General features: G+C 49.5%; 4 protein-coding genes across 4 annotated transcripts; 3 read left to right on the forward strand and 1 right to left on the reverse strand.

The window, feature by feature from the left end:
* Positions 1–2,165: 2,165 nt before the first annotated feature.
* On the forward strand, positions 2,166–11,507 carry DLAT (dihydrolipoamide S-acetyltransferase). The gene is made up of 14 exons (XM_082297085.1): positions 2,166–2,456; positions 3,220–3,321; positions 3,575–3,699; positions 3,816–3,972; positions 4,925–5,051; positions 5,828–6,018; positions 6,417–6,579; positions 6,799–6,866; positions 7,539–7,625; positions 7,715–7,822; positions 8,255–8,370; positions 8,638–8,800; positions 9,275–9,411; positions 9,903–11,507. The coding sequence occupies exons 1-14, from the start codon at positions 2,238–2,240 to the stop codon at positions 10,030–10,032; spliced, it is 1,893 nt and encodes a 630-aa protein (XP_082153211.1). The 5' UTR covers positions 2,166–2,237; the 3' UTR covers positions 10,033–11,507.
* Positions 11,508–13,125: 1,618 nt separating this feature from the next.
* Positions 13,126–16,736, forward strand: NKAPD1 (NKAP domain containing 1). The gene is made up of 5 exons (XM_082297125.1): positions 13,126–13,297; positions 14,205–14,305; positions 14,503–14,658; positions 15,029–15,082; positions 15,493–16,736. Exons 1-5 carry the CDS (start codon positions 13,229–13,231, stop codon positions 16,016–16,018), a joined length of 906 nt encoding a protein of 301 aa, XP_082153251.1. The 5' UTR covers positions 13,126–13,228; the 3' UTR covers positions 16,019–16,736.
* Positions 16,737–17,484: 748 nt separating this feature from the next.
* On the forward strand, positions 17,485–20,873 carry SDHD (succinate dehydrogenase complex subunit D). The gene is made up of 4 exons (XM_082296833.1): positions 17,485–17,580; positions 17,704–17,808; positions 18,873–19,017; positions 20,236–20,873. Exons 1-4 carry the CDS (start codon positions 17,535–17,537, stop codon positions 20,399–20,401), a joined length of 462 nt encoding a protein of 153 aa, XP_082152959.1. The 5' UTR covers positions 17,485–17,534; the 3' UTR covers positions 20,402–20,873.
* Positions 20,874–22,022: 1,149 nt separating this feature from the next.
* Positions 22,023–24,678, reverse strand: IL18 (interleukin 18; the record flags this gene model as incomplete). Its single annotated transcript, XM_082297009.1, has 4 exons — positions 24,522–24,678; positions 23,277–23,414; positions 22,393–22,538; positions 22,023–22,268 (listed from the first exon to the last, which is right to left on the reverse strand). Exons 1-4 carry the CDS (start codon positions 24,586–24,588, stop codon positions 22,023–22,025), a joined length of 597 nt encoding a protein of 198 aa, XP_082153135.1. The 5' UTR covers positions 24,589–24,678.
* Positions 24,679–26,677: the final 1,999 nt, after the last annotated feature.

Raw genomic sequence — 26,677 nt, forward strand, 5'->3', positions numbered from 1 at the left:
TGCTGAAGGATTTCACGGGTGGGGGAGCTGGAATCAGCTGCTTCCTGAGGTCTCTACACCCCCTGTCTGTGCTGAGCCTCTGTCCTCCTGCTGTCACCTCCTGTGCACAGGCATCCCTCTGCTGCTGTCCCCACACTGGCAGAGCCACCAAGCACTTACCCACACCAGTTCCTTGTTCTGCCGAGTCCTGAAGGATCAGGAAGGAACTGCTGGGGAAAGAACGAGCCCTAAAATCCCCGAGGGTGGATTTTTCCCTTCAGTTTTGTGGTTTTGTTTCTCTGCATCGCCTGTGGGCTCGGGAGGTCAAACGGCACATCAGGGCTCTGCTCCTTCCCAGCTCCTGCGGCCCTTCCATGGATTGTCTGTGTGTGCTGTGCATGAGGCTGGGAGAGGGGCAACCTGGTTTTACTGTTTTATATTAACACGTCCTTTTGTAAACATGTTCTTGGAATTATTTTGTACCGATTCACATCTGTCTGAGGACTGTGGATATTTTTATACTAGTGCAAGTGCTCTCTGTATATTTCTGCACGCATTATACTGTGTTTTACTCCTTTCCTGGTGGATGCTGAGATGTTTTGTATCGTCTTCTGTTGACACAACATTGGCCTTGTAATTTTATTTTACTATGGAAATCCAACTGGTTAATACTGGGTTTTATATCAAGGCTCTTGTGTGGTTTTGTGCCATATTGGCACAACACAAGCTGCCTCCTGTTCTGGACAATTTGTGTGACTTTCTGCTTACAGACAGCAGGAGGAAAGTTCATCAGTGAACAAGTTAATTAATGGGGAAAATACATCCCTTTTGGAAAAGAAACAAAGATTTTCTTCCTCCCTGGACATAGTTTCTCTGTTGCATGATCTCTGGTGAAGAGGGCATGGGTTTGTGATACTGAGATCAATTGTATTTGAATTGCAAACTGCTCATAAGTGTTTAATTCCTTGGGTTTTACTCATCAGTTTTATTTCAGCAACGGCCACACACCCGGGCTGGAGTTTCATGGAGCAAATTATGACAATTTTCAAGGTCTGTAGTTGCCAGCTTCACGTCCATCTCTGCTACTCAGATGAGCAGTTTGGTTTGGGAGGTTTCTCCCTCATAAAAGCAAAAGGTGTCACTTTTAAACGAGTTTTAACCCTGACTCCAGAGATTTTTTTACAAGATAGAGTTAACAAGTATAGGAACAGGAAAGTAACTCTGAGGAAAGTTGGTCAGAAATGAACAAATTGTAAGCAGTGAAAAAGACAAGTCTGGGATATGGTAGTAAGAGCACATCTCAGAATAAACCCACCCTCCACGGAAAGAAGTTCTTGCTTAGGTTGAGGTGGAACTTGGTGTGTTTAATTTATCGCCTTTGCTACTCCTGTCACACTGAACAGGAGCCTGGTGAACTGAGCCTGGCGCTATGCTCTGACACTCCTTGGATACACTTATATGTGTTGTACCCCATCCACCCTGAGCCTCCCCTGGCCCAGCCTGAGGCCGTTCCCTCTCCTCCTGTCCCTGTTCCCCGGGAGCAGAGCCCGACCCCCCCGGCTGCCCCCTCCTGTCACAAGGTGCCCCCTGCGCCTCCTTTTCTGCAGGCTGAGCGCCTTTCCCCGCTCCCTCAGCTCCGATCCGGCAGCCGCTGCGGGCGCGGGGCGGTGCTGAGGCGGTGCCTGAGGCGGAGTCTGAGGCGGTGCTGAGGAGGTGCCTCAGGCGATGTTGAGGCGGTGCTGAGGCGATGTTGAGGCGGGGTCTGAGGCGGTGCCTGAGGCGATGTTGAGGCGGTGCCTGAGGCGGTGCCTGAGGCGGTGCCTGAAGCGGTGCCGAGGCGGTGCCTGAAGCGGGGTCTGAGGCGATGTTGAGGCGATGCTGAGGCGGTGTTGAGGCGATGTTGAGGCGGGGTCTGAGGCGGTGCCTGAGGCGATGTTGAGGCGGTGCCTGAGGCGGTGCCTGAGGCGGTGCCGAGGCGGTGCCTGAGGCGGTGCTGAGGCGGTGCCTGAAGCGGGGTCTGAGGCGATGTTGAGGCGATGCTGAGGCGGGGTCTGAGGCGGTGCTGAGGCGATGTTGAGGCGGTGCCGAGGCGGTGCCGAGGCGGTGCTGAGGCGAGCCCGCTCCCGCCCCGCTCCCGCCCCGCCGCGCTTTACGGCCGCCCCAGTGTCGCGCCGCTCCGCCCGCACGGAGGTCACCGAGCGCCGCCGGCCCCGGTCCGCCCGGCTCAGCCCGGCTTCAGCCGCAGCCCCAGCCCCAGCATGTGGCGGGTGTTGGCGCGACGCGTGTCCCGGGGCGCAGCCGGGGCGCCCGGCCTGGTGCGGCCCCGCCGAGCGCTCGGGGCCGGGGTCGGGGCCGGGGCCGTCCCGGCCCGGCGCGGCCCGGCCTGGGGCGGCCCCGCGCCCCGCCCGCTGCTGCCGCCGCCCGCCTGGCCCCGGCTCGTCCCGTGCCGCTGCTGCAGCCTCCCGGCGCACCAGAAGGTGAGAGACAGCCCCGAACCCATGTCCCGCGTGTCCCCCGTGTCCCCTTCCTGCCCCTTCGCTTTCCCCCTACGGGTTTTCCGTCCCCTCCCCGTGCGGCTCAGTTTGCCCCAGGGACAGAACTTTGGGATCATCAAGGCTGGAAAAGACCTTTAGGATCAGCAACCCAGCACTGCTGATGGAGCCCCCACACCACAGCGCCCACACGGCTCTTGGACACCTCCGGGGATGGGGACTCCACCACCTCCGTGGGGAAACCTATTCCAGCGCCTGACCGCCCAAACAGGGAAAAAATCGGCGGTTTTTGTGCCTTTGGCACCACCCTGCCTCAAGTCCCTGGATAGCTGTTGGGTACTACTTCCATCACCTCTGTCCTTTATCTCAGCCCCACTGTTGGTCCCTTGGCAGACCCAGGCCAAGACCTGGCTCTCTGTAACCCTTTCTTGGTAGAATCGTAGAGTGTTACGGCGTTGGAATGGACCTTAAAGCCATGTGCAGGGACACCCTCCACTATCCCAGATTTCTCCAAGCTCCATCCAGCCTGACCTGGAATAATTCCAGGGATGGGGCAATCACAGCCTCTCCCCTCAGCACCCAGTGTGGGTTTGCCCAGGGTTCTTCACCAGCAGCTTGGGGCAGTCCTGTGGATTTGCAGCAGCTTTGTGCCCCCCATCCCAGGCTGAGCTGAGGATTTGTCTCTGTCCTGTGTGTGACTCCTGCTGCTGGATCTGTCAGGGTTGTGACACTGTCCTGTCCCTCACAGGTGGCACTGCCAGCGCTGTCCCCCACGATGCAGATGGGCACCATCGCGCGCTGGGAGAAGAAGGAGGGGGACAAGATCAATGAAGGGGATCTCATAGCAGAGGTATCCTGGGGATGAGGCTGGGCTGGTCTCTCATGAGCTGCACGTGTGGCCTGGGGGCTGTCCCTGGCCGAACACAGATTTTGGATGACAGATCCCAAGGGATGTCGGTGGGAGGAAGTGGCTGTCAGCCTCTCAGAGCTGGTTTGAGGGCAAACTTCTCTAGAGCTGCTGCCTCAGGGTGATTTTTCCAGAACTGTGACCCTACCACAGACTGGGAGGCTCTGGGCTCATCATTTCCTGTTCTCTCTCAAAGGTGGAGACAGACAAAGCTACAGTTGGCTTTGAGAGCCTAGAGGAATGTTACCTGGCCAAGATCCTGGTGCCAGAAGGAACAAGGGATGTTCCTATTGGGGCCATAATATGTATCACAGTAGACAAGTATGTATTTTCCTAACCCTTGACTTGAATTTTCCCTTTTGGGGCATCTGGGGTGCTTTTTGTGAAAGGCTGAGACCATCACCTGATGGGATTTGGGGCTCTGTGTTTTCTTCTAGGCCTGAATATATTGATGCCTTCAAAAACTACACCCTGGATTCTGCAGCAGCTGCTCCCCCCACAGCCTCAGTGCCTCCCCCTCCAGCTGCAGCCCCCTCCCCACCGTCTCAGCCTTCTCCTCAGGCCCCTGGCAGCTCTTACCCTCCTCACATGCAGGTAAGAGAGCACTGCTCCTGCTTTAAGGCTTGCTGCACTCTTTTTCTTCCCCTGGCATTGCTACCTGTGGGGGATTTTGTCAGAAAAACTGTCTGGAATGGGAATTTATTAACAGTGCCACTTCAGTTGTTGTGTGCTTAAAGCAGGTGTTGGGGAACATCCCAGAAAGCTTTTTTAATAAATTTATTTCAGCATTTGAGCTGCTGGTGGAGGAGAGACTTGTTCCTCCAGGGTTGTTGTCTTGAAAAACATGCTTAATCTGTATTACTTGGACAGTTGTGGTATAACAAGACCTTGTGCTTAGTGTGAATAAGATCTGTCTGTGGGTGACTAATAACGAGTTGTGTTTGTGGATGATCTTTTTGCCTCGTTTAGATAATGAAGTGTACCTCCACTGATGGATCTGAGCACTTTGTACAGGGGGTTGCTTTGACATTCCTTTGGAAAAGAAAATCTGGAATACTAAACCCAATCCCACAGATAAAACATGTGGGAACTGATTTGTCTGAGGTGTTACTCGAAGTCAGTAATAAAAGAATTAGCTTCTTAATCTGTGTTTTGGCTACTAAAGTTGCTTCCTTCCCTCTGCTTGCCTCCCTGCCCAGTTTTGCTCCATGTGTGTGTGTCACAGTGACAAAGTGACTTGCTCCAGCCTTCCTTAGCCTTGCAGGTGGCAGCTCTAAGATGATAGCAGTGATGATTATTTTGATTTATCCATTTCTTGCCCTCTGCTCTTGCTTGCTCTCCTGCTCAGACGTTGCTAAAAGAAGCCAGAGCAGCACTGTGGGGCAGCACTGTGGGACAGCTCTGTGCTTGGCCGTCATGGAGCCAGGCCTAGGAGTGCATTAAAGCTGCTTCTTTAGGTTGGCATCATTTCTCAGGAGTTCAAACTGTGTTCCTGAGCCTTCTGGATGAGCAGGATCTGATTGTGTTGTGTTCTCTGGCTTCCCAGATCACTCTCCCTGCTCTGTCACCAACCATGACGATGGGCACAGTGCAGAGGTGGGAGAAGAAGGTTGGGGAGAAGCTGAATGAGGGAGACTTACTGGCTGAAATTGAGACAGATAAAGCCACAATAGGTGAGTCCACATCCCAGAGTGGGTGAGGTGCCCTTGGCAGGATCCCCAGCAGCCTCTGCCCGCTCCTCTGGCTGCTCAGGTGATGCCATGATGATTTTTGCCTTTTCTTTTTATACACCTTTTATGTATTCTCAGTACCCTTAGCAGAGATACTTGTAATTCTTTGAGCCTGATATCTTAGCATAGTCCTGGTAGTCTTCTAGGCCAGAAGACTCCTAAAGGCCTCACAGGAGGCTGGAAAGCCTTACCCTGTCTTGAGAAACCAAGGCCCCTCTAGAACACATCCTGTAAACTAGGATTAGTCCCATCTGGGGGGAATACTTTAGAACAGGGAGATGTCACACCAGTCATTGGGACGTCTCTGTCAGAGGTGCTAATTGGCAAGGTCCGTAAATTGTACACGCGATGTGTGTGTGCATTTTGGCATGTTCCACCCTGACGGATTGTTGCACCACAAGGATCCTTATTAAAAGCCCTTTTATCCCTTAACCATGTCTGGCTCTTGATTCTAGGACCAGGGAAAAGGTCCTAGAATCACAGGGGATGATGCTGTGGGACAAGTTTTGTTAACGTCTCATTCCATTGGAGAGCTAAACGCTGGAACTCCTAGGAACACTTCTGTTTCCTCATTAATCCTTCTTGGCAAGTGCATGGAGAGGTTTCCCTGCTGGAGAGGATTCTCCTGCAGGACAGGGCTTCAGCTGTCAGAGTCTCCCTCTAGCAGCAGCATTTAGAGCGGCTCTTCAGCTCCTCAGTGTTGTTTCTCTCCCTTGCAGGGTTTGAAGTGCAGGAGGAAGGCTACCTGGCAAAGATCTTGGTGCCTGAAGGAACAAGAGATGTGCCCTTAGGAACTGCTCTGTGCATCATTGTGGAGAAGGAGGCTGATATTCCAGCCTTTGCTGACTACCAGGCTGCTGCAGCCACTGACATGAAGGCCCCAGCTCCTCCTCCTCCTCCTCCTCCACCGGTAAGGAGACCTCACGGGCACCACTTAGGAGTTTGAGCTGAGCTGTTGTTGCAGTGTGAAGCCCTGGCTTCAACAGGAGTGTTCTGATTTGTGAGTGCATGGCTGATCCATGTGTTGAGAAGTGATCACCACAACCTACAGCACGTTTTCTTCATTATGGTCTTTTTCCCAGCCTGTTGCTTGTGCCAGTTCTGATTCCTTGCAAACGGGGAGCATAAGTCCTTTATTTTATTTGATGTATAGCCCAGCAACTCAGCTGACCTCCTTCCAGTGAGTTTCTGATTTAGTTTCTGCCACTGGCAGCCTTTGTGCAGATTAGTGATTATCTGTTGATGGATAATTAGATGGGCCAATTCTCTTGCTGTGCCTTCCACTGATGACTTTGATTCTTTGTTAAGGTGATGGCAACTCCTGCAGCTGCTCCTCCTCCTCCCCAGCCTGCTGCTGCTCCTGCCCCAGCAGCCCCCACGGCGGGGCCACCCCACAAAGGAAGGGTCGTGGTCAGTCCCCTGGCAAAGAAATTGGCAGCAGAGAAAGGAATCGACCTTACCCAAGTGAAAGGTACCTTTCCTTTCCACCTCCTTGCTCTCACTATCAATCTTCTGTCCCTGTAGATCTGTATTTCCCTCTTCTTCCTGGCAGGAGCACCCTGACTGTGCAGCTGTCAACCAGGAGTTGTGTTCAATGATTTCTCTCTATTGAATAAAACTGGTACCTTTAGAACCAAAGCCATGTTGGAAATAATCAAAATCCTCTCCCATTTTCCTTTGCCCCTTTCAGGTACTGGACCAGATGGCAGAATCACCAAAAAAGATGTGGAGTCATTTGTGCCATCAAAGGCTGCTCCAGTGAGTAGGCTGGAAACCTGTGGGAATGGATGTTACAGGGATGGAAAGGCTCTGTGGAAGGGCAGCTCCTACATGGAACTGGCATTGCTGGATTTTGTGGGCTGTGGTGACTGTAAAATTGTGACATTTAACCTGTCAGAAACACAGATGACGCTTTATCCCTTTATTTATCCCTTTGATATTCCACTGAGGAAGAAACCAGTGTGCTCCCAACCCTTCCTTTGGTTGCTAAATCTTCATGGGCTGAGGTCAGCCCAGTGCCAGCTGGTCCAGCACTGCTGAACAGAGCAGATCAGAAGGAAAGCCAGACCTAGGAACCACCAGCCTGTTGCTGTTAGCCCAAAACTGTTCTGATCCCGTGGTTTGTGTTTTCCCTGAGCCGCTGGAGGTGTTGCTGTGTGTGCTGCAGTTTGGGAGAGCCCTCCTGTAAAACAGCCAGAGCAGGACTGGCTGCTCAGGGAGCTTCACAGCAACGTCTGTCGGTGCTGTATTGCTAAATCACTCAATACTGCATTTAATAAAAATACTGGGGTTAGAAGGAACCTTGTGGGTACTGGAGAGGAGAGGCTGAGGAGAAATAGCTGCTGCTCAGACCAAGAGGCAGCTTGGCCTCAGCCATGAGTTGCAGTTGCTCTTTGGGTGTTCTGGGGGTGATGCTGGTGTTCCCTGCAGGCTGCAGCTCCAGAGGCAGTTCCTGCTGCAGTGGCAGCAGCACCCGAGGGGACCTTCACAGACATCCCCATCAGCAACATTCGCAGGGTAAGAAGATTTCAGTCCTTTCCAAGATCATTATTTTCAGCCAGGAATTTTCCAGGCTGATCTGTGTTCCTTGCTCTGCACACCCCCAGGTCATTGCTCAGAGGCTGATGCAGTCCAAACAAACAATACCTCACTACTATCTGTCCATCGATGTCAACATGGGAAAAGTCTTGGTGCTAAGGAAAGAACTCAATCAGGTGAGTTCTGGCCTCTTGGCTAGGAAAAACCCACTCTTTTCAGTGCCTTTTGTGGGTCAGTTCTGGACTGTCTGTCATTTTTCTCATGTCTGCTGATTCCTGACTTCCCTAAGGGGCTGCTCTGAGTCTGCTTGGTGGTGATTCTTTATTTCAGATGGAAAATAAAAGGATAGAAAGCTTTTTAATAGTTAGAAATGTAAAAAAATTAGATAGAATAATAATTCCAAGCCAAGTTTCCAGAAAACTAAACATTAAAAAAACTTTCTTAAATTATGAAGGAGATGCTTTCACCTCCTAAATTGTCTTTGAATATTAATGCTTGCAAGTGGTGTGATTGTTTTCTAACATTTCCTGGGAACTGCAGTGACTGCCCTTGTTAGCTGGGGTGATGTGCAGGGGACAAACTGACACCTGGAATCTCTTTATTTGCAGGAGGTCTCGGATAACATTAAACTTTCTGTCAATGATTTCATAATTAAAGCTTCTGCTTTGGCATGCTTGAAGGTGCCTGAGGCAAATTCTTCATGGATGGACACAGTTATTAGGCAGTAAGTTTATAGCATGGTCAGAGCCAGAAACTTCCTTTGTTCATGGCAAAACGGCAGAACTTCTTCTGGGATTTGAGGGAGGGAAAAAGTATAATGCAAAGATGAGAGGTTTTGTTAAACTGGTAAAATCTTTGAGTCTAAGGCTGGTGTGCAAGGTGAAACAATTGTTGCAAATTCATGGCAATTTTGGGTTGTCTGGACTGTTTTTTGGAATTTTTCATGTTTGTTCTCTTGCTGGAGTGATTTCACCTGCTGTGTGTGCTGCAGGAATCACGTGGTGGATGTGAGTGTGGCCGTCAGCACTCCTGCAGGGCTCATCACCCCCATCGTCTTCAACGCTCACATCAAGGGCCTGGCTGCCATCAGCAAGGACGTGGCTTCCCTGGCAGCCAAAGCCCGGGAAGGGAAGCTCCAGCCTCATGAATTCCAGGTGAGAAACTTGGGTTGCTGTTAAACTCTGCAGCTCTTGACTTGTTTAAAAGGAGCAAAGGCTGTTCTGTGATGTTTGAGCTTTGTTCAGTAATCACAGAATATCCTGAGTGGGAAGGGACCCAAGGGATCATTGAATCCAGCTCCTGGCCCTGCACAGACACCCCCAAATCCCACCCTGGGCATCCCTGGCAGCGCTGTCCAAACGCTCCTGGAGCTCTGGCAGCCTCGGGGCCGTGCCCATTCCTTGGGGAGCCTGGGCAGTGCCCAGCACCCCCTGGGGAAGAACCTTTCCCTGATTTCCAGCCCAAACCTCCCTTGGTACAGCTCCAGCCACTTCCTGGGTCCTGTCCCTGGTCACCAAAGAGCCTCCCCTCATCAGGAAGCTGCAGGCTGGGATGAGGTCGTCCCCTCCTCATATTGCCACATAAAACAGTTTTTGTGAGTTTGACCATGAATGTTTGTTTTCTTCTAGGGTGGTACTTTCACAATTTCCAATTTAGGAATGTATGGGATTAAGAATTTCTCTGCCATAATCAATCCACCTCAAGCCTGCATCCTGGCAGTGGGTTCCTCAAAAGAAAGGCTAGTGCCAGCTGATAATGAGAAAGGGTGAGTTTCATCTGATCCTGAACTCAAACTCTTAAATCATGCCTAGTTTCCTAACACCTACATTAGATAATAATTTAAAAAACCCTAAAATGTATTGTTTACACAGTGTTTTCAGTACTTGCTTCAATTTGCATTTAAAGAAAACCTAAAGGATGGATTATAATTCAGGTGTCCTCTGTGTAATATCCCCTTGCTTGGAACTAAAATGCTTCTTTTTCTTTGTGTGAGGCTGTCCTTGTGCTTCAAGGAAAGCTGAGCTCCCTGCCCTAAGGGGAACATACAGAGGTGTTTTTAGTGCCTCAGAGAAGTTACTTCCTTAGTTTTCCTCAGAGAAGGAATGAACATGATCTGCTCTCTGGTGCAATTGGGAGAAACATCTGTCACCAAGTGCCAGCTGCTATTCCTGGCTCTCCAGGAGAAGCCTTTCTGCTGTGTGAGTGGCACTGCCTTGCAGGGGAGTGTGTTAACCTTTCCTTTTGTTTTTCTCCCAGCTTTGATGTGGCCAGCGTGATGTCTGTCACCCTGAGCTGTGACCACCGTGTTGTGGATGGAGCAGTTGGAGCACAGTGGCTGGCTGAGTTCAAGAATTTCCTTGAAAAGCCAGTAACCATGCTGCTATAATTTAACCATGCAAAGCAGAATTTTCCTGGGTCACACTGTTGTGTTTTAAACAAGCTATTTAGACTTTAGTGTTCAGACTTTGAGAGAGTTCCTTTTTTTATTTAAAATATGTATTATATTATCTGGTAATGTTATTTACCAGTCTGTACAGAAAAAAAGTTTGCAAAAGTGCTTTTCAGAGCAATATTACAGCTACACTGTATTTTTATACAGTTAGTTAACTTGCAAACTCTTCCAAAACAGAGTTAAGCATCCCAGATTTAAAAAAAAAAAATTATCCTGGCATTGTGCCAGCTGCTTCTAAACTCGGGTGCCCAGGGGGTGCATACCAACAGTTTCATGACCTCAGTGTTGTGAGAGACTGGAATTTCAAACATTTCACAGGAGCACAGATGAGATGGTCACAGAAAGGTACCAGCAGGAGGGGAATTCCCATTTATCCTGTTCCTGGGGCAGGGGAGATGGCACATGCACTGAGGGACTGAAGTGCCTGGGGATAGAGTCTCAAAGGCCAAGTGCTGCTGTTCAAAGCCTTTTTGGAACCTGGCACTGGCTGGGACCTTCTCAGCTACGTGATCCCTTTTGAGCACTTTAAGGTGAAAGAGCACTGCTGTCTGTGGGGTCACAGCTCTCGGTACCACAGGGAATGTGCTGTCTTCTCATGGACTCTCACTGACATCTGCTTTTGTATGGAAACTCTGTAGCTGCTGTTCCTCTGGCTAAGTTAAGCCCAGGCTCTGATGCCATGGAAGTAACTTGCAGAATGTTCAGTGTGTGTTGGAAGCCAATGTAGACAAATCACACGTGCTGATAATCCAGGGGATGTTAATCATGTGAGGACTCGGATGTTTGGAATTTTTCATTTCAGGCATTCTAACATAGGAAGCTCTGACTTAGGCCACTGGAATTGCAGACCTTCCCTGGGTTGTCTGTGTTGTCCAGCCTCAGTAAAGCTGCAGAATGTGCTCTCCATGTACATATTGTATGTAAGGTGCTTCTCTAGTCTGTTGGACTCATGTCCAGTTACCCCAGGCATTGTATCCTGTGAGGGTGCAGTGCTGAACACTCTGAAATTCCACTTTCCACATGGAAATGTTCATGTGAAAAAGGACAACCGTGCAGTAATGATGGAGTGACCAGGAGAATTAAACAGGGGGGCAGAGTTGGGGGGAAAAAAAAGAAGTTGTTCAGGCTGATCCTGTTATTCTGTATATTGCATTAAGTACTGTCTCCTGTAAAGTTCTACAGAATTCACTAAAGATATTGAAAGAAAATACTGTGGAAATTAAATATTTTTGTGGGAACTATTAGTGTCTGGTTGCTGTGATACCTGGTTTTCATGCCTTGCTTAAGCAAAAAACCAAAAAAGTGCATTAAGGTTTTGGATTTTCTTGAATGACCTGAAATACCCTGATTCCAGACTGGCTCTAGTGAACCCATGTTCCATTAAATGTTTGGAATTGACAACTACTAAACCATGTCCCAGTGCTTTTCTCTTCAGTTGTGTGTGGCTTCACTGCTCTGGGTCAGTGCTCTGCAGCCTTTCAGTCTCCCAGTGACACTCACCCTATTAACCTGAAATTCCATCACAGATCTTCCCAGACATTTGCTTTTTGCTGTCTGCAGCTTCCTCTCTGCACTGTTCACCTGGGCACCTGTGGGGCCATGTGTGACAGGTTGTTCCAGCATTAAATACTTAAAGAGAGCTGCTCTAACCATCTGAATCCTGTCCATTTATTTAACAAAAACACATCACCACTGTTATTGCTGTCCCTTGAATGGTGTAGTAAAGCATGTGGGCATTGGTGGTTCTTTACTACAGCTCTTAATTGCAGATAACAAGTACTGTAACTAAATATTCAAGTATTCTTTGAATATTTACAATATTTGCTCATTTTTTTCCTAAGTTTGCTGGTGCTACTGTTCCTCCAGCCTTAATTTCCTACTTGAACCTTCTAAAGGCATTTGAGATACTCACCCCAGTGATTAAAAAGTGAATTAAAAACACCCTAAACCCCATCACCACCAAAGATTCTCACTCTGGGCTTTTGTTGTGCAATCTGTGCCCAGGAACTGGGCAGGATGCAGGAGTTGAGGACCTGCCTTGGCAGCTGCTGCTGTGATAAACAACGCCCCTTTGGCTTTGTCCAACGCTGCTGTGGCTGTTTCTTCAGTCTGGCAAGTCTAGCTGGAATTTTCTCAGGACCCTCAATGATGATGTCCTAAAACACAATTAAAATCCATGATTAACTGACAGGGAATTAGCAGTGAGCATTTCTGGGGACACAAAACACAAGGTTCTTTCTGCTGCCTTACCTTTGAAATCCTCAGAAGCAGAGCTGCCCTTGGGCAGTTCAGTTCTGAGCTCAGTTCAGAGCAGTCCCTTGTTTGCATCCTTCACAGTGGCCCCTCCATGCACAGGGCTGCTGTCCCTACTGGAAATCTCCTCCCCTCTGGTCCAAAACTTCAAGAAGTTTCACTCATTTTCCCCAAGCTGTGTTTCTGCAGAAGTGGCTCATGGTAACTTTGCTAAATACTGGCTAAGAACAGTATCCACGATTAAGGAAAACAATTAATTACAAGGTAATTAAAACAATTAATTAAATTTTAAATAAGACTTAAAATTTAATTAATACTTATTATGTAAGGTTCTATTGAAACAGTTAAAATTGGATTTAAACCATTACTTAAAATTTTATTAGTTAAGTAATTGATTAAAACTATTAACAAGTTATATAGTTTCCAGCATTACCCAACCTCAATGTTTCTGGGAATTTTTCCCGTTTGGGGATTTTTTTCCCCCAAAAAACAGGACTCCTTCAGAGCTGCCACCTGCTGTCCCCGGCCCATCGCGGTGTCCCGCAGCGGAGCCCAGGCGGTCCCAGGGACGGGGAGCGGCGCGGGGGCAGCGCGGGCAGAGGCCGGGGCTGGATGCGGTGCCGGGCCCGGCGGTACCGGCTCGGTTCGGGTCAGCCGAGGCCGCCCGGAGCCCCGCGGCCCTCACGGCGCTGGCGGCCATGGCGGCCCCGTTGCCCGGGAGATGGCGCCGGAAGCGGCGCGCGCGCGGCCCCGCGCGTTTCCGCGTCCCTCGCCCGGCCCGGCCCGGCCCGGCCCCGCCGCCGCCAAACAAACACGGCCAGCACCGCCAGCAGCGCCAGCAGCGCGCCCGGCCCGGGCCCGCTGCAGCGCCCGCAGCATGTCCCGGGTGCCCGTGGGGAAGGTGCTGCTGCGCAACGTCATCCGCCACACCGGAGCGCACAACAAGGTGAGGCCCTCGCCGCCCGCGCCTCGCGGGGCCTGCGGGGCGGAGCGGGGCGGCCCCGGGTGCGGGGACGTTCTGGGAGTGTGGGGACATCCCCGAGTGCAGGGGACATCCCGGGGTGCGGGGACATCCCCGGGGTGCGGGGACATCCCGGGGTGCAGGGACATCGTGAGGGCGCTGGGACAGCCCGGTGGTGCCACACAGCCATGGGGGAACATCCCGGTGGTGCGGGGACATCCCGAGGCTACAGCACACCCTGGGGTGCGGGGATGTCCCGGTGGTGGTCCTGGTACATCCCGGTGTGCGGGGACATCGCGGGGGTGCGGGACAGGCTTCGTGCCCCGCTGCTGATGCGGGAGAGGAGAGCGGGAGTGTTTGGCAGAAATAGAAGGAGTTTGGTGAATCGGCCACATCGACATCCTCAGTGTCACTTTCGGTTTAACGCTGTTTGTGTCGACTTCAGTTTAACCTCGTTCCGGTTTCCCCGAGTTTCAGTTTAACCTCGTTTTTCTTGGGTTCTCACCGCGGTGAGGGTGAGGGAATGTGTCTATATTTACTTTAAAAGTAATAAATCTTTAATAGGTTTTAATTTATTTGTTGCACTGCGTATATGCTTTTAATTGCATGAAACAGTTTGAACTTGATGTGCACAGGCGGGATTTTAGTGAAAGATTAAGCAACTCCATTAAGTTTTGGAAACTACTTCCTGAATCCCTGATATAATTCAGCAGGTCTAACCACCACCAGGAGGTTCTCTTTTTGGACACAGATATGTGTAAATAATCCTCTGTTTGGGGATGGAAAGGTGGCTGTGAGTTTTCCTAGCAGGAGTGTTGAGACTGGAGCTCACGTGCCACATGACTGTGAATTTTCCCTGATGCTAAAGTTATTTCCCTTCTGTGACTTTCAGCTTCAGGAAGAGACAGAAATGTGGAAAATAAGGGAGTGGGAGAAGCAGACAGAAGAGACTTACTGGAAGAGGCAGAGCAGAATGCTGTCAGACACCTCCAGGTGAGACACATCACAGAAATACTTCTTTTCTCCTCAGTGAGTCCCAGGAAAGAGCTCAGGCCTCTGCTTAAGCCTGACCATTTACGTGTTCATTTCGGTGTAAAATCTCCAAGGTACCCATTAATTAGGTCGGGTTCAGTGGGGCTCTGGGGGTGGGAGGTGTTTTCCCATCTGAAGGAGCTGTTCCCTCTCTGCAGCAGCCGGATGCGCAGCGATGGCTTCGACGAGGAGGGACACAGGGCAGACTGGAAAACCAGGAACCCACAGTTCCTTGACCTGGTGGAAGATGATCTCCTCAGGGCCAGATCCTGGAATAAAAAGCTGTACGAATGTGAAGCCAACATGCCAGACAGGTCTGTGGGGGAATTCATGTGCTGTGATTGTAATTAAAACATCTTTTTGGAGCCTTGTACCAAAAAACTACACATTTCTGTTCAGTGGAGTTTCACTAAGCAGCCAAAGCCCAGCCCTAAGCTTAATATTTATTACTCTGCCCCCTAAGCTTAAAAAATCTCAAGAAACGCAAGTCCAGGGTTGTTTTAAAGAAATCTGCGTTGTAGTCTGAGAGCATAAGGTGTATTTAAATAGTACCAACCAAATCAGTCCTATTTCCTTCCTCCCTGTCTGAACTCAGATTCATTCTGTGGCTCTGGCTTTTCAGAGATGGATTTTTGTCCTCAAACACATTGTCTGTTTTTAATGGATGCTTCTGCTTTCTTACAGGTGGGGGCACAGTGGATATAAAGAGTTGTACCCTGAAGAATTTGACACAGACAGGTGAGGCAGACAGACTTGCTGATGGATCCAGAACCTGCCTTCTGACAAGTTCTGCAGGGAATTTTACAAACTGAGTTTCAAATTTTGAATAGAGATCAGCCTTGAATGCAAAGCCTTACTGTTACATGAAAAAAGGTCAAATCCATTAATGTGGTGTGAGTCTTAGGAGAATCTTTTGTAGTAATTAAGATACTCAGGTTTAGCTGCAGTTACCAAAATCTGTGAATCTGGGAGGTAAATAAATTCTTGCAGTATCCTGGAGAGTGGAAAAATAAGATTTTAAGAAAGAATTAATTATTTTTAACCTACACCCAGCAGAATCATCAATATTTTTCAGGCTTACAGATTGGATATAAATGAGTTTCATCACTCAGTGGCTATCAGTTCACCTCCTCCTGTTTTTTTCCCAGTGATCAGCAAGAAGGAGATGAGAAAAATGCTGTCAATGGGAAGAAGAGATCCCACCTGGGGAAGCAAACAGCCCGTGAGTCCCACAAAAGGAAAAAAACCAAGAAATCCCACAAGAAGAAGCAAAAAAAGCGCTCTCACAAAAAGAGGAAGAAAAAGAAAAAGGAGCAGGGGAGAACTTCCACAGATTCCTCCCGGGTGGAGAGCGAGGGCTCGGGAGAGGAGACTCCGAGCACCTGGAAAGGAAAACACAAGCGCAAGAAAAAGCCCAGGAAAGTGCCTGCCAAGGAACCTACCTCTTCTTCTGGGCAGGAGAGTGACTTTTCCCATGCAAGCAGCTCCAGCACCAGCAGCTCTGAGGACACTGAATCCGAGGGGAAGAAGGAGAAGCGGCCCCCAAGGAAAAGAAAGAAGTGTCCCAGCTCCGTGCCGGAGAGGCAGAGTGAAGTGCCGGAGAAGAGGAGCAAGAGGAAGAACTGGAAGGTGGCGGGGGATGAAAAATCTGAGGACAGCTCTGATGAGGACTGAGGGGTCTGGGTGCAGCTCAGACCAGGAGGGAGATCAGAGGCAGGTCTTTGTCACTCAGCACTGCCCCACTGCTCCAACACTGGTTTACACACACCCTGCCAGCCCACAGGGAGCACTGAGCCTGGGCAGCCTGGGTGCCCGTGGACTCACCAGGCAGCAGTGCAGGACAGCACCTACCTGTCCCACAGGTGGGCTCGTCCTGCCAGCCTCAGATTCTTTGGCTGTGATCAGGTTGTTTTTTTCTTAAATTATGTTTGAACAGATTGCTCTTTCGGCTCACCAAAACTGGCCAGTAGGAGAGAGGACAGGCTGATAAATCAGGCTGATAACAGAGCAAATGTCACTGTAACCCCACGGTAGCTTTGTCTTCCCATCCTCCAGCAAAAGCAGAGCTGTGGGGGAAGGCACAAGGTCAGCTGGACACGGAGGGGAGCTGAGGGAATATTCTCATTCCAGCTGAAGGTGCAGTGACTTCTTTAATGGTGAAAAAAGCCACCAGTGCATTTGCTTGGTTTAGACTCCTGTCCAGAGCCTGCTGTGGGCTGGCCACCGTGTCTACCTTCCTTCATTCTCTTTGGGGATGCTGAAACCATTTGTGCTGACAGAGAGGCCTTGGTGGGTGTTGTGTCCTGTCTCTGCTCTGCCCAGTGTGTTACTGGAGAAACTGGTACCAGGCCGTTCTCCCTGCAGCGAACAGCCAAGCCTTTTAATAAAATAAATAAATCCAGATGTGTTTGATGCTTTTGTCATTGTTCTGGAGCAAAGCCCAGGGACAGAGCACAGGACTGGGAGTCTGGGTGGTGCCTGTGTTCTCTGCTGTGTTTGTGCCTGGTCTCACTTGCAGGAGATGAAATCAAGGCACTGGGGAAATGTGTGGGGTGATTGTTGTGTGCTGGACAAGCACAAAACAATGTCAGCGGCCATAAATCCTCACTCCAAGCCCTGAGTGCTGGTCCTTTTTACACTTCAAGTGGAAAGAAAAATAGGATGTTCACGGAGGTGTTTATTGTGTACACCGTACACAGGACTTCACTTCCAGGTGTAGAAAAAACCCAAAATACACTATTTTTTTTGGTTGCCACTCTTCTAATCTAAATGCATACCCAGGAGCCTTCTGTGTCTTTGTGACAACGGCTGTACAAATGTGTTTTATTAGTGAACACACAGGTGTGGAGCACCTGGGTCTGCTGCGGGTGTTGTGGGTTTTAAGGCAGAATTATAGAACTACACAATGTTTGGGCTGGAAGGGAATTTAGAGATATTCCAGTTCCACGGGCAGGACACCTTCCACCAGGCTGCTCCAACCTGGCCGTGGGCACTTCCAAGCAGCCGCAGCTTCTCTGGGCAACGCGTGCCAGGGCCTGCCCACGCTCACAGGGGAGGATGCCTTCCCAAAATCCCACCTAACGCTGTCTCCGGCAGGTCACAGCTGCCCCGGGAAGCTTTGCGGCCGCGGTCCCGGAGGCGGAAGCTCGGGCGGCGTTTCCGCGTCCGCCGCGGTGCCCTTGGAGCTGAGATGGCGCTGGCGCTGCTGCGGGCGCGGCCCCGCGGGGCCGCCCTGGGTGAGTGAGACCGGGGGCGCGGGGCGGGCCGGGACCTCGCAGGGTGCGGGGTCCCGGTGACTGCGGGACTCCCGGAGGGGGCGGGCCCCCCGCGCTCACGCCGCGCCGCCGGTGTCCCCGCAGCTCTCCTCGGCTCGGCCCTGCTCCGCCGCCCCGCCGCGCTCGGTGCCGCCGTCGCTCGCTGCGCTCCGGCCCGCGACAGCCACGGCCCGCCCCGCCAGGGACACGGTACGGCTTTGTCTGTGTCAGTCCGTGTGTCTGTGTGTTTGTGTGCGTGGGTCTCGTTTTCCCAGGATCGGGAGAACTCCTCCGCCCAGGCAAACCGCTTTTCCCATCCCTGGAACTGCTCAAGGCCACGCTGGATGGAGTTCCGAGCACCCGGCTCTACTGCTAGGCATCCTGCCCTTGACAGGGGGTTGGGATTAGATGATCTTTAAGGTGTGCTCCAACTCCTAAATACTCCGTGATTCTTTCATGAATGAGTCGTAAAGGAGCAGATTTTGGCTTGGGTCCTTCAAGGGACCAACAGCGGTGCCGGGATAAAGGACAGAGGTGATGGAGGTGGAACCCAATGGCCATAGAGGGACTTGAGAACAAGATGAACTTTAAGGTCTCTCCCATCCCAAACCAGGCTGTGAGTCTATCATTTTTTTGGGCCACTTAGGAGATTTTAAGCAGCAGCTGTAACAAAAGAGTAGAAAAGACGTGCACATGGTACAGTGGTTTTTCTTGGCGTCTTCTTGGGTGATGTAGCATTACAGGTGTTACCAGCCAAGGAAAAAATAATCCCAAATGCCCCCAGATTTTTAAGGGAAAAGTTGTGAAATGCTGAGCGTTGTTGGATAGGGCAGTAACTGTGCAGAGATGTTACTTGTGATAAATAATCCTGCTGTCATGGTGCCTCAGGCTGTGAGGAGTGTGTGTACCCTCACCTTCAGCAGCACTGTTACCAGGTAATAGCACTTCAATTTGCACTTTGACCAAGTCCAAACTTCAGGTCTTTTGCTTTCCTTATCCTGTCACTTCTTAAATTTCTTTTCTCCTTGCCAAAACAAAGGAAAACATTTGCATTTTGGTTCAGGTGGTATCTGTGTGTTAGCTGAGCACTTTGGGGGTGCTGCATTGATAACTTCACAGAGCCAGTTCTTGATGTTTTCAGCCTGGGCTGATGCTCGCATTGTGTTTCCAAGTATTGCCTCTGCTGGGTTTTGGTTTGCAGACTGCCCACATCTCAAAGCCATTCCTCCAGCCCTTGGCAGAGGGGCTTTTCCCTGAGAATGTTTCTCCTGCAGGCACTTCCAAGGCTGCGTCTTTGCACTGGACAGGGGAGAGAGCAGTCAGTGTGCTGCTGCTGGGGCTGCTTCCTGCTGCCTACCTGTGTCCCGGACCAGCCGTGGACTATTCCCTGGCTGCAGCCCTCACCCTGCATGGCCACTGGTAAGCACAGCAGGGCTGAACTCACAGGAAAAAAGGTTTGGTGGCTCCGAACCCCATCCTGATCTACTGTAAAACACCTGGAAAAAGTCCTTGGTCTCCAAGTTCTGTGACAATTGTGATCTTTGACTAGAGTGGTCGTACTTTGGTCTTCCTTTCTCACACCGTTCTCCCAGTCAGAAAAGGAATCCATAAAAACTCTCTGGTATCTTAACATTGGGAGTACTTCCTTGCCCCTGGATGTGCAGAATCCTGGATGTTTTTAACCTGTGGAAGAGCCAGTGGTGTGCGAACAGAAGGAACAGGAAGAGGACAGATCTGTATAAAAATAATACAGAAATACTCTTCCTCTAAAGCTCTGTGCACTGGCTTTGTGCATCTCAGTGCTGGTGAGGTTCTGCATAATAAAGAGCTCACAGCAAAGATTCCACTAAGGAGACCTGGATGATTATTTCCTTGGTTCCTGGGAAGTGGATCTTTGCTCAGTGTTGTTCTGCTGTGATCCTTAATGAGAGCAGGGACAGGGCTAATTAGGAGTGGATCCAGGGCTAATTAGGAGTGGATCCAGCTGCATGGTTGGCCAGACTTGCAGCATCCACCTTCTTGAGGTGATCCTGGTTTGGGATTTCCTTGCCACAAGGGAAAATCAGGTTTTTGTGGTACTGTGGGGGTGCCAGGCTTTCTTAAACCTCAGTTTTGCCCTTAGAAATTTGTGCCTTGCTCTGACAAGCATCCTGTGTCTTGTGTTGCTGGATAGTTCAAATCTGGACAGGACTTCACTTCCAGATGTAGAAAAAACCCAAAATACGCTATTTTTTTTTGGTTGCCACTCTTCTAATCTAAATGCATACCCAGGAGCCTTCTGTGTCTTTGCAACAACGGCTGGTCCCAGATACTTCCTTGGGTTTTCCTCTTCTTTCAGTCCTTGGAAGTCAGATAAGGAGGGAGATTCCAAGGATTCTGTTGTCTGGGGAGCTGTGGTCAGCCCTTGGTTTCCTCAAGAAAACTCTGAGCCAATCAGGGTATTTTTAATAGAATGTGTGTAATGTTTTGTTTTTGAAATGGATGCACCCTGAGTGGGAACTGAGCATTCTTCAGGAAAGGCTGATGGCAGCAGGTGAAAAAAAGCAACGTTTGTGGCATCTTGGCAGAACGGTGCCACAAAGTGGATGGATTTCAGTGCATGATCTTTACTGATTTGAGCTTTTCTCTCTTGTTTAGGGGTCTGGGCCAGGTAATAACTGATTATGTGCATGGAGACATCCCCATTAAAGTGGCCAACACGGGGCTGTACATTCTGTCTGCCCTCACCTTCGCCGGCCTCTGCCACTTCAACTACCAGGACGTGGGGATCTGCAAGGCTGTGGCCATGCTCTGGAGCCTCTGACGCATCCCCAGCCCTGACACACACGATTGTCCTCTGCTGCCTCTGCTTCATCAGCTTGTGACCAGCATAATGCACAACAAAGGAATAGCCAAGGGTCCCTAGTGAGAGCAGCCTGCAGTGGGCTCAGAGCTAGTTTAGAATATATAGAGAGAAAAAACAGATTTAACTGGGAGATGTCCAGTGAGAGTAAGTGGATTCAAGCTGCACTGTAAATTGGGGTGAAGTAATTACATCAGTGACAGGCTGGCATAGCTAAAGGGAACTCTCCTTGTAATACCAGCTTTAATGAGTGGTTTTTTCTAACTGTTGGTTGGTTTCCTTTTCTGTAAAACAAGCTTGGCTTGTGGAAAACTGAACTGCTGCTTCTGACGTCAGTGTGTAAGGCAGACCCTGCAACTCTTTGGACCCTGGGAGTTGATGTAGAAAAGGGAATACTTTTTTCTTAATCCATGCAATAAAGAATTTACAGAAATTTTGTGTGTGCTTCTGAACCATTTTTACTGCTTTTGGGTTGCCTAAAATGCTTTCTCTGCAGATAGGTTTGCTCTGCCTTACTTCATTTGGCTATTATAACACAAATCCTTAAAGCTGACTTAGACTTAATACAAGAATAATTAATGTCCATGAGAAAATACAACAAGAATTGACCTAGAATAAAAATACTTTTGCAGATTGACTTTTAGGAGCATTTGACTTTCAAGGTTTTTATGTTCATCTGGAACACTTTTTTGAGGTTTATTTTCTAAATACTCTGGTCTGTGTTGTCTTGTGTGACTGAAGAGACAACAAACATGAGGCTGAGGTAACGTTCTGTTCTTTTAGGGTATTTTAGAGGGGAACTGAGATTGTGGTTTTTAACTTTCTGCTTCATCCTGTCTGACTTTCACAGTGCTAAGGAGTGGATTAACTCTTTCCACATTCTAATGGTACTTTTGTGGCACTATTAATAGAGGAAGAGAATTTGTGTTACCATCAGTGATTATGCAATGACCAGAATGACCAAGTCGCTGTTTGGATTCTAGAAGACTTTCTGGTTTGGTTTTTTTTTAATATGGATTGGAAATTTTATTTATTTATTAGCAAAAGCAGGTTGCTGGCCAATTTTTTGTTAGTTTTGTGGTCAGAGTGGAGCTGTGGTGTGGTTTAAACACCAACATTTGTTATTTTGTCCCAGGGAGGAGGAGGGTGCAGATGGGTGAGTCATGAGAAAGTCCCTCTGGGCGGGCTGAGGGTCTCTCATGGAAAGTGTCTGAGATTTCCTCACGCGAGATGCAGCTGTAGGTGGTGTTTAAGCTACTTGCGTGAGAAATTAATTACCTAAGAGTTCTGGGAATGTAAAAGTCCAAACCTAATTCAAAAGCTGTTTGGTCAACAGGCATTAAAGATTTTAGGGATCAAATTCTACAGGACTGTATAGATACGGACATTCTCATTTCTTCCGTGTGTAGTTCTCTTCTATCTGACTGGAAAACATTCTTCTGCTTCTTTTTGCCAAGAAATTGCATTTATTTTTTTAATAAGTACTGACAGTAGTTAAAACTGACTTGTTTTAGATAAAGAAAGACTGAAGTTTCTTGTATAAAAAAACAAGCTGTATTTTAAAACTGTTGGAAGTGCTCCATCATAGGTTGTGATTTTCATTCTGACTGAAGTTACATAAACTTATCTTCATGGTTTCATCCACTTCATCTTTTGACAGTTTCTTTAGGGTTAATTTTCTCAAGCAGCCTTCTTCCTCAAAGGCCAAGAACATTCCTTTTTCCATTGAGTATTCAAACTTAAAAGCTTTGGAGGAGCAAGATGTGAAGGTCTTTTTGAAGAAGATGATGTTGCTTTCACCGGGAATTTCTTTGGGAACGTCTCCTTCCTGAGGAAGAAAAAAGGAAACAGGTTAATCCCAGCACAAGCCCTGACCAGCTTTATTCCAGCTCTGAGTTGTTAATTCCGCCTGGTGGTTTTGTACAGATGAGGAGAGGGAAGCAGATCCTTACCTTGAATCTAACAATCATTTCCCCACATTCCCTCTCACAACACATGTAGTAACTTTTGTCTTCCACTTGGACACTGAAGGCCACGGGCATCCCTGCTAAGGGCGTGGTGGTTTTGTAGCAGTGGATGCTGAAGTGCATCCCTTTGCCTGGAAATAAATTGATTATTATTGACAATCTGCTTAAAGGGAGCTGCAACAACTGAGCTCAGTGATGTTTTTCCACTGGCAACTGGCTGTCTTTCCAGGATATTCTTCTTGGCAGAAGAGCCAGAATTTTTATGGCTTCTGGTTCTACTTTGTGCAGTCAGGCAATACTAAAGCAGGTGAGGTCGCCAGGCAGTGTGGGGAGGGTGTCACATCCTTCTGTGTGCGTGCAGAAAGTGAGACTGGGATGTGGAAGTGGCCATCTGTAATTCAGATCATGGCTGGATATAGGCGATCCGGAAATAAATATGGTAAATAAATAGAGCTGTAAATAAATTGCTGAAGCCAAAAGTGAAAGCCAAAACTGTAAGTTTATAGCTAATACTATTAGAAGAAAGTAAGACCTTTCAGTGTCAATGCATTGTTTAAATTTTAGGGGTATTTTTGTAATCTAACATTAAAAAAAATGGTGAATTAGGAATTTTGTGATCAGAGCCAAGCAAAAATCTTAACAGCCCTTTTTCTTTATGGGACATCCTGCAGGCTTTGATCTAACCCAGAAATCTCCATCACCAATGCCCAAGACACAGAATTTCACTCTGTTAGCTTAGTTTTATTCTTGAAAATGAAGTTTTGAGTCATTACTCTCAGTCCCATCTGAGAGTGGATGATTACAAAGAACAAAACCACCTCTAGGATAAAGCAGCAGAGCAGTGGTGATGGTTTATATCTGGAAATTACCAGATTGCATCTCCTGGTCTGTCACATCCTCAAAGGCTGCCACGTTCAGGTCTGGGCGCACCACGAGCAGTTGGCTGTTCACATTCCTCAGCACTCGGTGCAGAATCTTTTCCTTGCAGAGGGCATCACACTCCAGCTCTGCAGGAATAAAAAATAAATCTTACTATTTTAGCTGTTGTCTCCTCAGCTCTTGATAGTTTGCTGCCAGCTTAATCTTGTCATTGCAGATGTCACGTGAAAGGAGTTCTCAGAATGACATCAAACAAAAGGAAGGCCAAATCATCTTTTACACCTCTGCTTAAAGCAGATCTTCCAGAATATGGAAATTTATTACTATAAGCAAGAGAAGCTGCTGTGTTTGTTAGTGAGAATTCAGAAGCATCAGTTCTCTTTTGCCCAACAATTAAATTGCATTGAAAGGTGCTGTCAGGGAAGCCAGTACCGCGTACCTTGGGAGGAATTAAAGCAACAGCAGCATCAGAAGGAGCAGGTGAGCAGAAGCTCTGGTTTTTTGCAGCCACTTCCAGTTTGAAACTTGTCATCTCTGGGTTAGTGAGTGTGGCCATGTTCATGTGAAATGGGTAACAAAGTAATAAAAGATGAGCTCTCAGCTTACCATCATCATCTTGGTTCCAAGTGAGCAGTGGAAAAAAAAGGAAAGAAAAAACAACATTAAGCTCTGCCCCCGCAAAAGAAAGGGCTTTTACCCAGGCAAGGCTGGAAGCCAAGCAGCCACCTACGTGTTCCCACAGCCCAGTGCCACCAAGGCCGAGCTGCTGTCACTGCAGACAGGGTTTATTTGTGAACAAAACAGATGAAACCCCAGTCATTTGAGAACTGGAGTCACCACCAAACCGGAGGTATGCAAAATGCTTTTTTAGGGTTATTTAAGGGTGAGAAGGTCACTCTAAGCCTAAACAAAGGAATAATTGCTTGCAAATTTTTGGTTTTATCAGTGCCTTTAAGTGAGCAAAAGGACAAGAAGCAGTCATTACAAATTGCATTTAAAGAAGAAACTGTTTTCCAACTGACTTTATTCCAGATCAGAAATTACTCACTCCAAGTCCACCCTCCAGTATTCCAACTCTTCTGAGTGTCCTTTCCCGGAATATTCCCCTGACTCAAATACTTGGCTAACAACACTTAAAACTGAAGCTTATGGGAAAATGAGGTGAAATCAGACAGGCAAAGGAATTGTGTTAAATCAGGATTCAAACAGAAAAGGTTATTAAATGCTCTAATTACCGTCAAAATAGAGGCAGGAGTTTTTCCCAAGTTCTACTGCATACACCAGAATCTCTTCAGCACTCATCTTCACCCTGCCCAAAGCACAGGGAGAGAAATCAGAGTTAACCTCGATGCTCCTTACCCCATAAAGGGATAAAAGTTAAGTCTACACAGACTGATCTTATAAGGTGCCCCCTAGAAAAGCATGAGCTTCTGAAATACCCACGTTAGAACCCATTCTGACTGCCCCTAGAAAGGTCATCCCTTGCACTAAAAATAAATGTCTTAAAACCAGGTGAACAATGGGAAGATCTGGCTCTTGCACTGGGATTTTATTGTTCAGTCAAAATACCTGGCTCACTTCCACAGCTTTTTCACCAGTCAAAAGCAATTTATACAAAGCAACTGAGCAATATCAACATAAGTAAACACACACATCCAGAGGAATTAGGGTGTGGAATTGCTGTGGCTTCCTTGTCCCTCTAGCAAAGCATCTCGAGGAATGTATTTGAGAGTGATTTTTCTCTATTTGTATTTTATACGGTTTTTATCTAGTTGTAGCTGTGCAGAAGAGACAGCAGGCTCCTAGCAACATCTTTGTTCACAAACACGCACACCCAAGCCTTAGAAATGAGGCATCACAACACCCAAACTGTGAAAGCCTCATCCGCTGCACATTAACCACGAAGTCAAGGACTCCTCTGTTATTTTAAAGCCCAGGGACAAGCACAGGCAGGACGTTTGACAGAGGATTAAAGGAAAAAATGGCCCTTGTTTTCATGGGTAAAACGTAAAATGACTGTGCTTCTTCCCTTGATCATAGAATCATAGGATCGAAAAGGTTGGGAAAGACCTCCAGGATGATCAAGCCCAACCTTGAGTAGTAAAAGATGGTTATTAGACCTTTTACCAAGGACGTCTGAAAGGAACGGCACAAGCTCAAAGGAGTTTTTAGCTTACTGCCCGACGTGGAATGACTCACCCTGGGGAGGCGCAGGGATGCGGGGCGGGAGCAGAGGTGGCTCACGGTGGTCCCTTGTGGCTCACGGGGGTCCTCTGTGGCTCCTCGGGAGCTGCAGCCGGCGCTGGGAGCCGGGAGAAGCACAGGACGGGTGGGCGAGAGCAGAGGTGGCTCACGGTGGTCCCTTGTGGCTCACGGTGGTCCCTTGTGGCTCACGGGGGTCCTTTGTGGCTCCTCGGGAGCTGCAGCCGGGCGCTGGCAGCCGGGAGAAGCGCAGGACGGGTGGGCGAGAGCAGAGGTGGCTCACGGGGGTCCCTTGTGGCTCACGGGGGTCCTTTGTGGCTCCTCGGGAGCTGCAGCCGGCGCTGGCAGCCGGGAGAAGCACAGGACGGGTGGGCGAGAGCAGAGGTGGCTCACGGTGGTCTCTTGTGGCTCCTCGGGAGCTGCAGCCGGGCGCTGGCAGCCGGGAGAAGCGCAGGACGGGTGGGTGGGAGCAGAGGTGGCTCACGGGGGTCCTTTGTGGCTCACGGGGGTCCTTTGTGGCTCCTCGGGAGTCCTTTGTGGCTCCTCGGGAGCTGCAGCCGGGCGCTGGCAGCCGGGAGAAGCGCAGGACGGGTGGGTGGGAGCAGAGGTGGCTCACGGGGGTCCTTTGTGGCTCACGGGGGTCCTTTGTGGCTCCTCGGGAGCTGCAGCCCGGCGCTGGCAGCCGGGAGAAGCGCAGGACGGGTGGGCGAGAGCAGAGGTGGCTCACGGGGGTCCTTTGTGGCTCACGGGGGTCCTTTGTGGCTCCTCGGGAGTCCTTTGTGGCTCCTCGGGAGCTGCAGCCCGGCGCTGGCAGCCGGGAGAAGCGCAGGACGGGTGGGCGGGAGCAGAGGTGGCTCACGGGGGTCCTTTGTGGCTCACGGGGGTCCTTTGTGGCTCCTCGGGAGCTGCAGCCTGGCGCTGGCAGCCGGGAGAAGCGCAGCTGTGGAGTGGCGGGGTGAGGGTCGGGGCTGTCCCAAGGCCACCCGGGGTCACTGCCCCGCCGCTGCCGGGGATGCCCCAGCCCGAGGGAAGCGAGCGCTGCCGCGGCGCTGCCGGGAGGGGCTTTTTGGCGGCTGGCGGCGGCCGAACTCGGGACGCTTTCCCAAGATCTGTGCCTACGTCCGCACTTCTCGCGCGGCATTTCCCCTCCTCCCTGCAGGGGACAGCGCCTATGCAAATCTGGGGTTGC

The sequence above is a fragment of the Coloeus monedula genome (assembly GCF_965178545.1).
Source record: "Coloeus monedula genome assembly, chromosome: 25".
NCBI lineage: Eukaryota > Metazoa > Chordata > Aves > Passeriformes > Corvidae > Coloeus > Coloeus monedula.

Bases quoted from the DNA above. Each gene is read 5' to 3' on its own strand.
- DLAT (XM_082297085.1), top strand. From the start codon at position 2,238: ATGTGGCGGGTGTTGGCGCGACGCGTGTCCCGGGGCGCAGCCGGGGCG. The intron at 3,700-3,815 runs GTATGTATTTTC...GTTTTCTTCTAG, and splicing joins ATATGTATCACAGTAGACAA to GCCTGAATATATTGATGCCT. The intron at 8,371-8,637 runs GTAAGTTTATAG...TGTGTGCTGCAG, and splicing joins ATGGACACAGTTATTAGGCA to GAATCACGTGGTGGATGTGA.
- NKAPD1 (XM_082297125.1), top strand. From the start codon at position 13,229: ATGTCCCGGGTGCCCGTGGGGAAGGTGCTGCTGCGCAACGTCATCCGC. The intron at 13,298-14,204 runs GTGAGGCCCTCG...TGTGACTTTCAG, and splicing joins ACACCGGAGCGCACAACAAG to CTTCAGGAAGAGACAGAAAT. The intron at 14,659-15,028 runs GTCTGTGGGGGA...GCTTTCTTACAG, and splicing joins GAAGCCAACATGCCAGACAG to GTGGGGGCACAGTGGATATA.
- SDHD (XM_082296833.1), top strand. From the start codon at position 17,535: ATGGCGCTGGCGCTGCTGCGGGCGCGGCCCCGCGGGGCCGCCCTGG. The intron at 17,581-17,703 runs GTGAGTGAGACC...GTGTCCCCGCAG, and splicing joins GCCCCGCGGGGCCGCCCTGG to CTCTCCTCGGCTCGGCCCTG. The intron at 19,018-20,235 runs GTAAGCACAGCA...TCTCTTGTTTAG, and splicing joins CTCACCCTGCATGGCCACTG to GGGTCTGGGCCAGGTAATAA.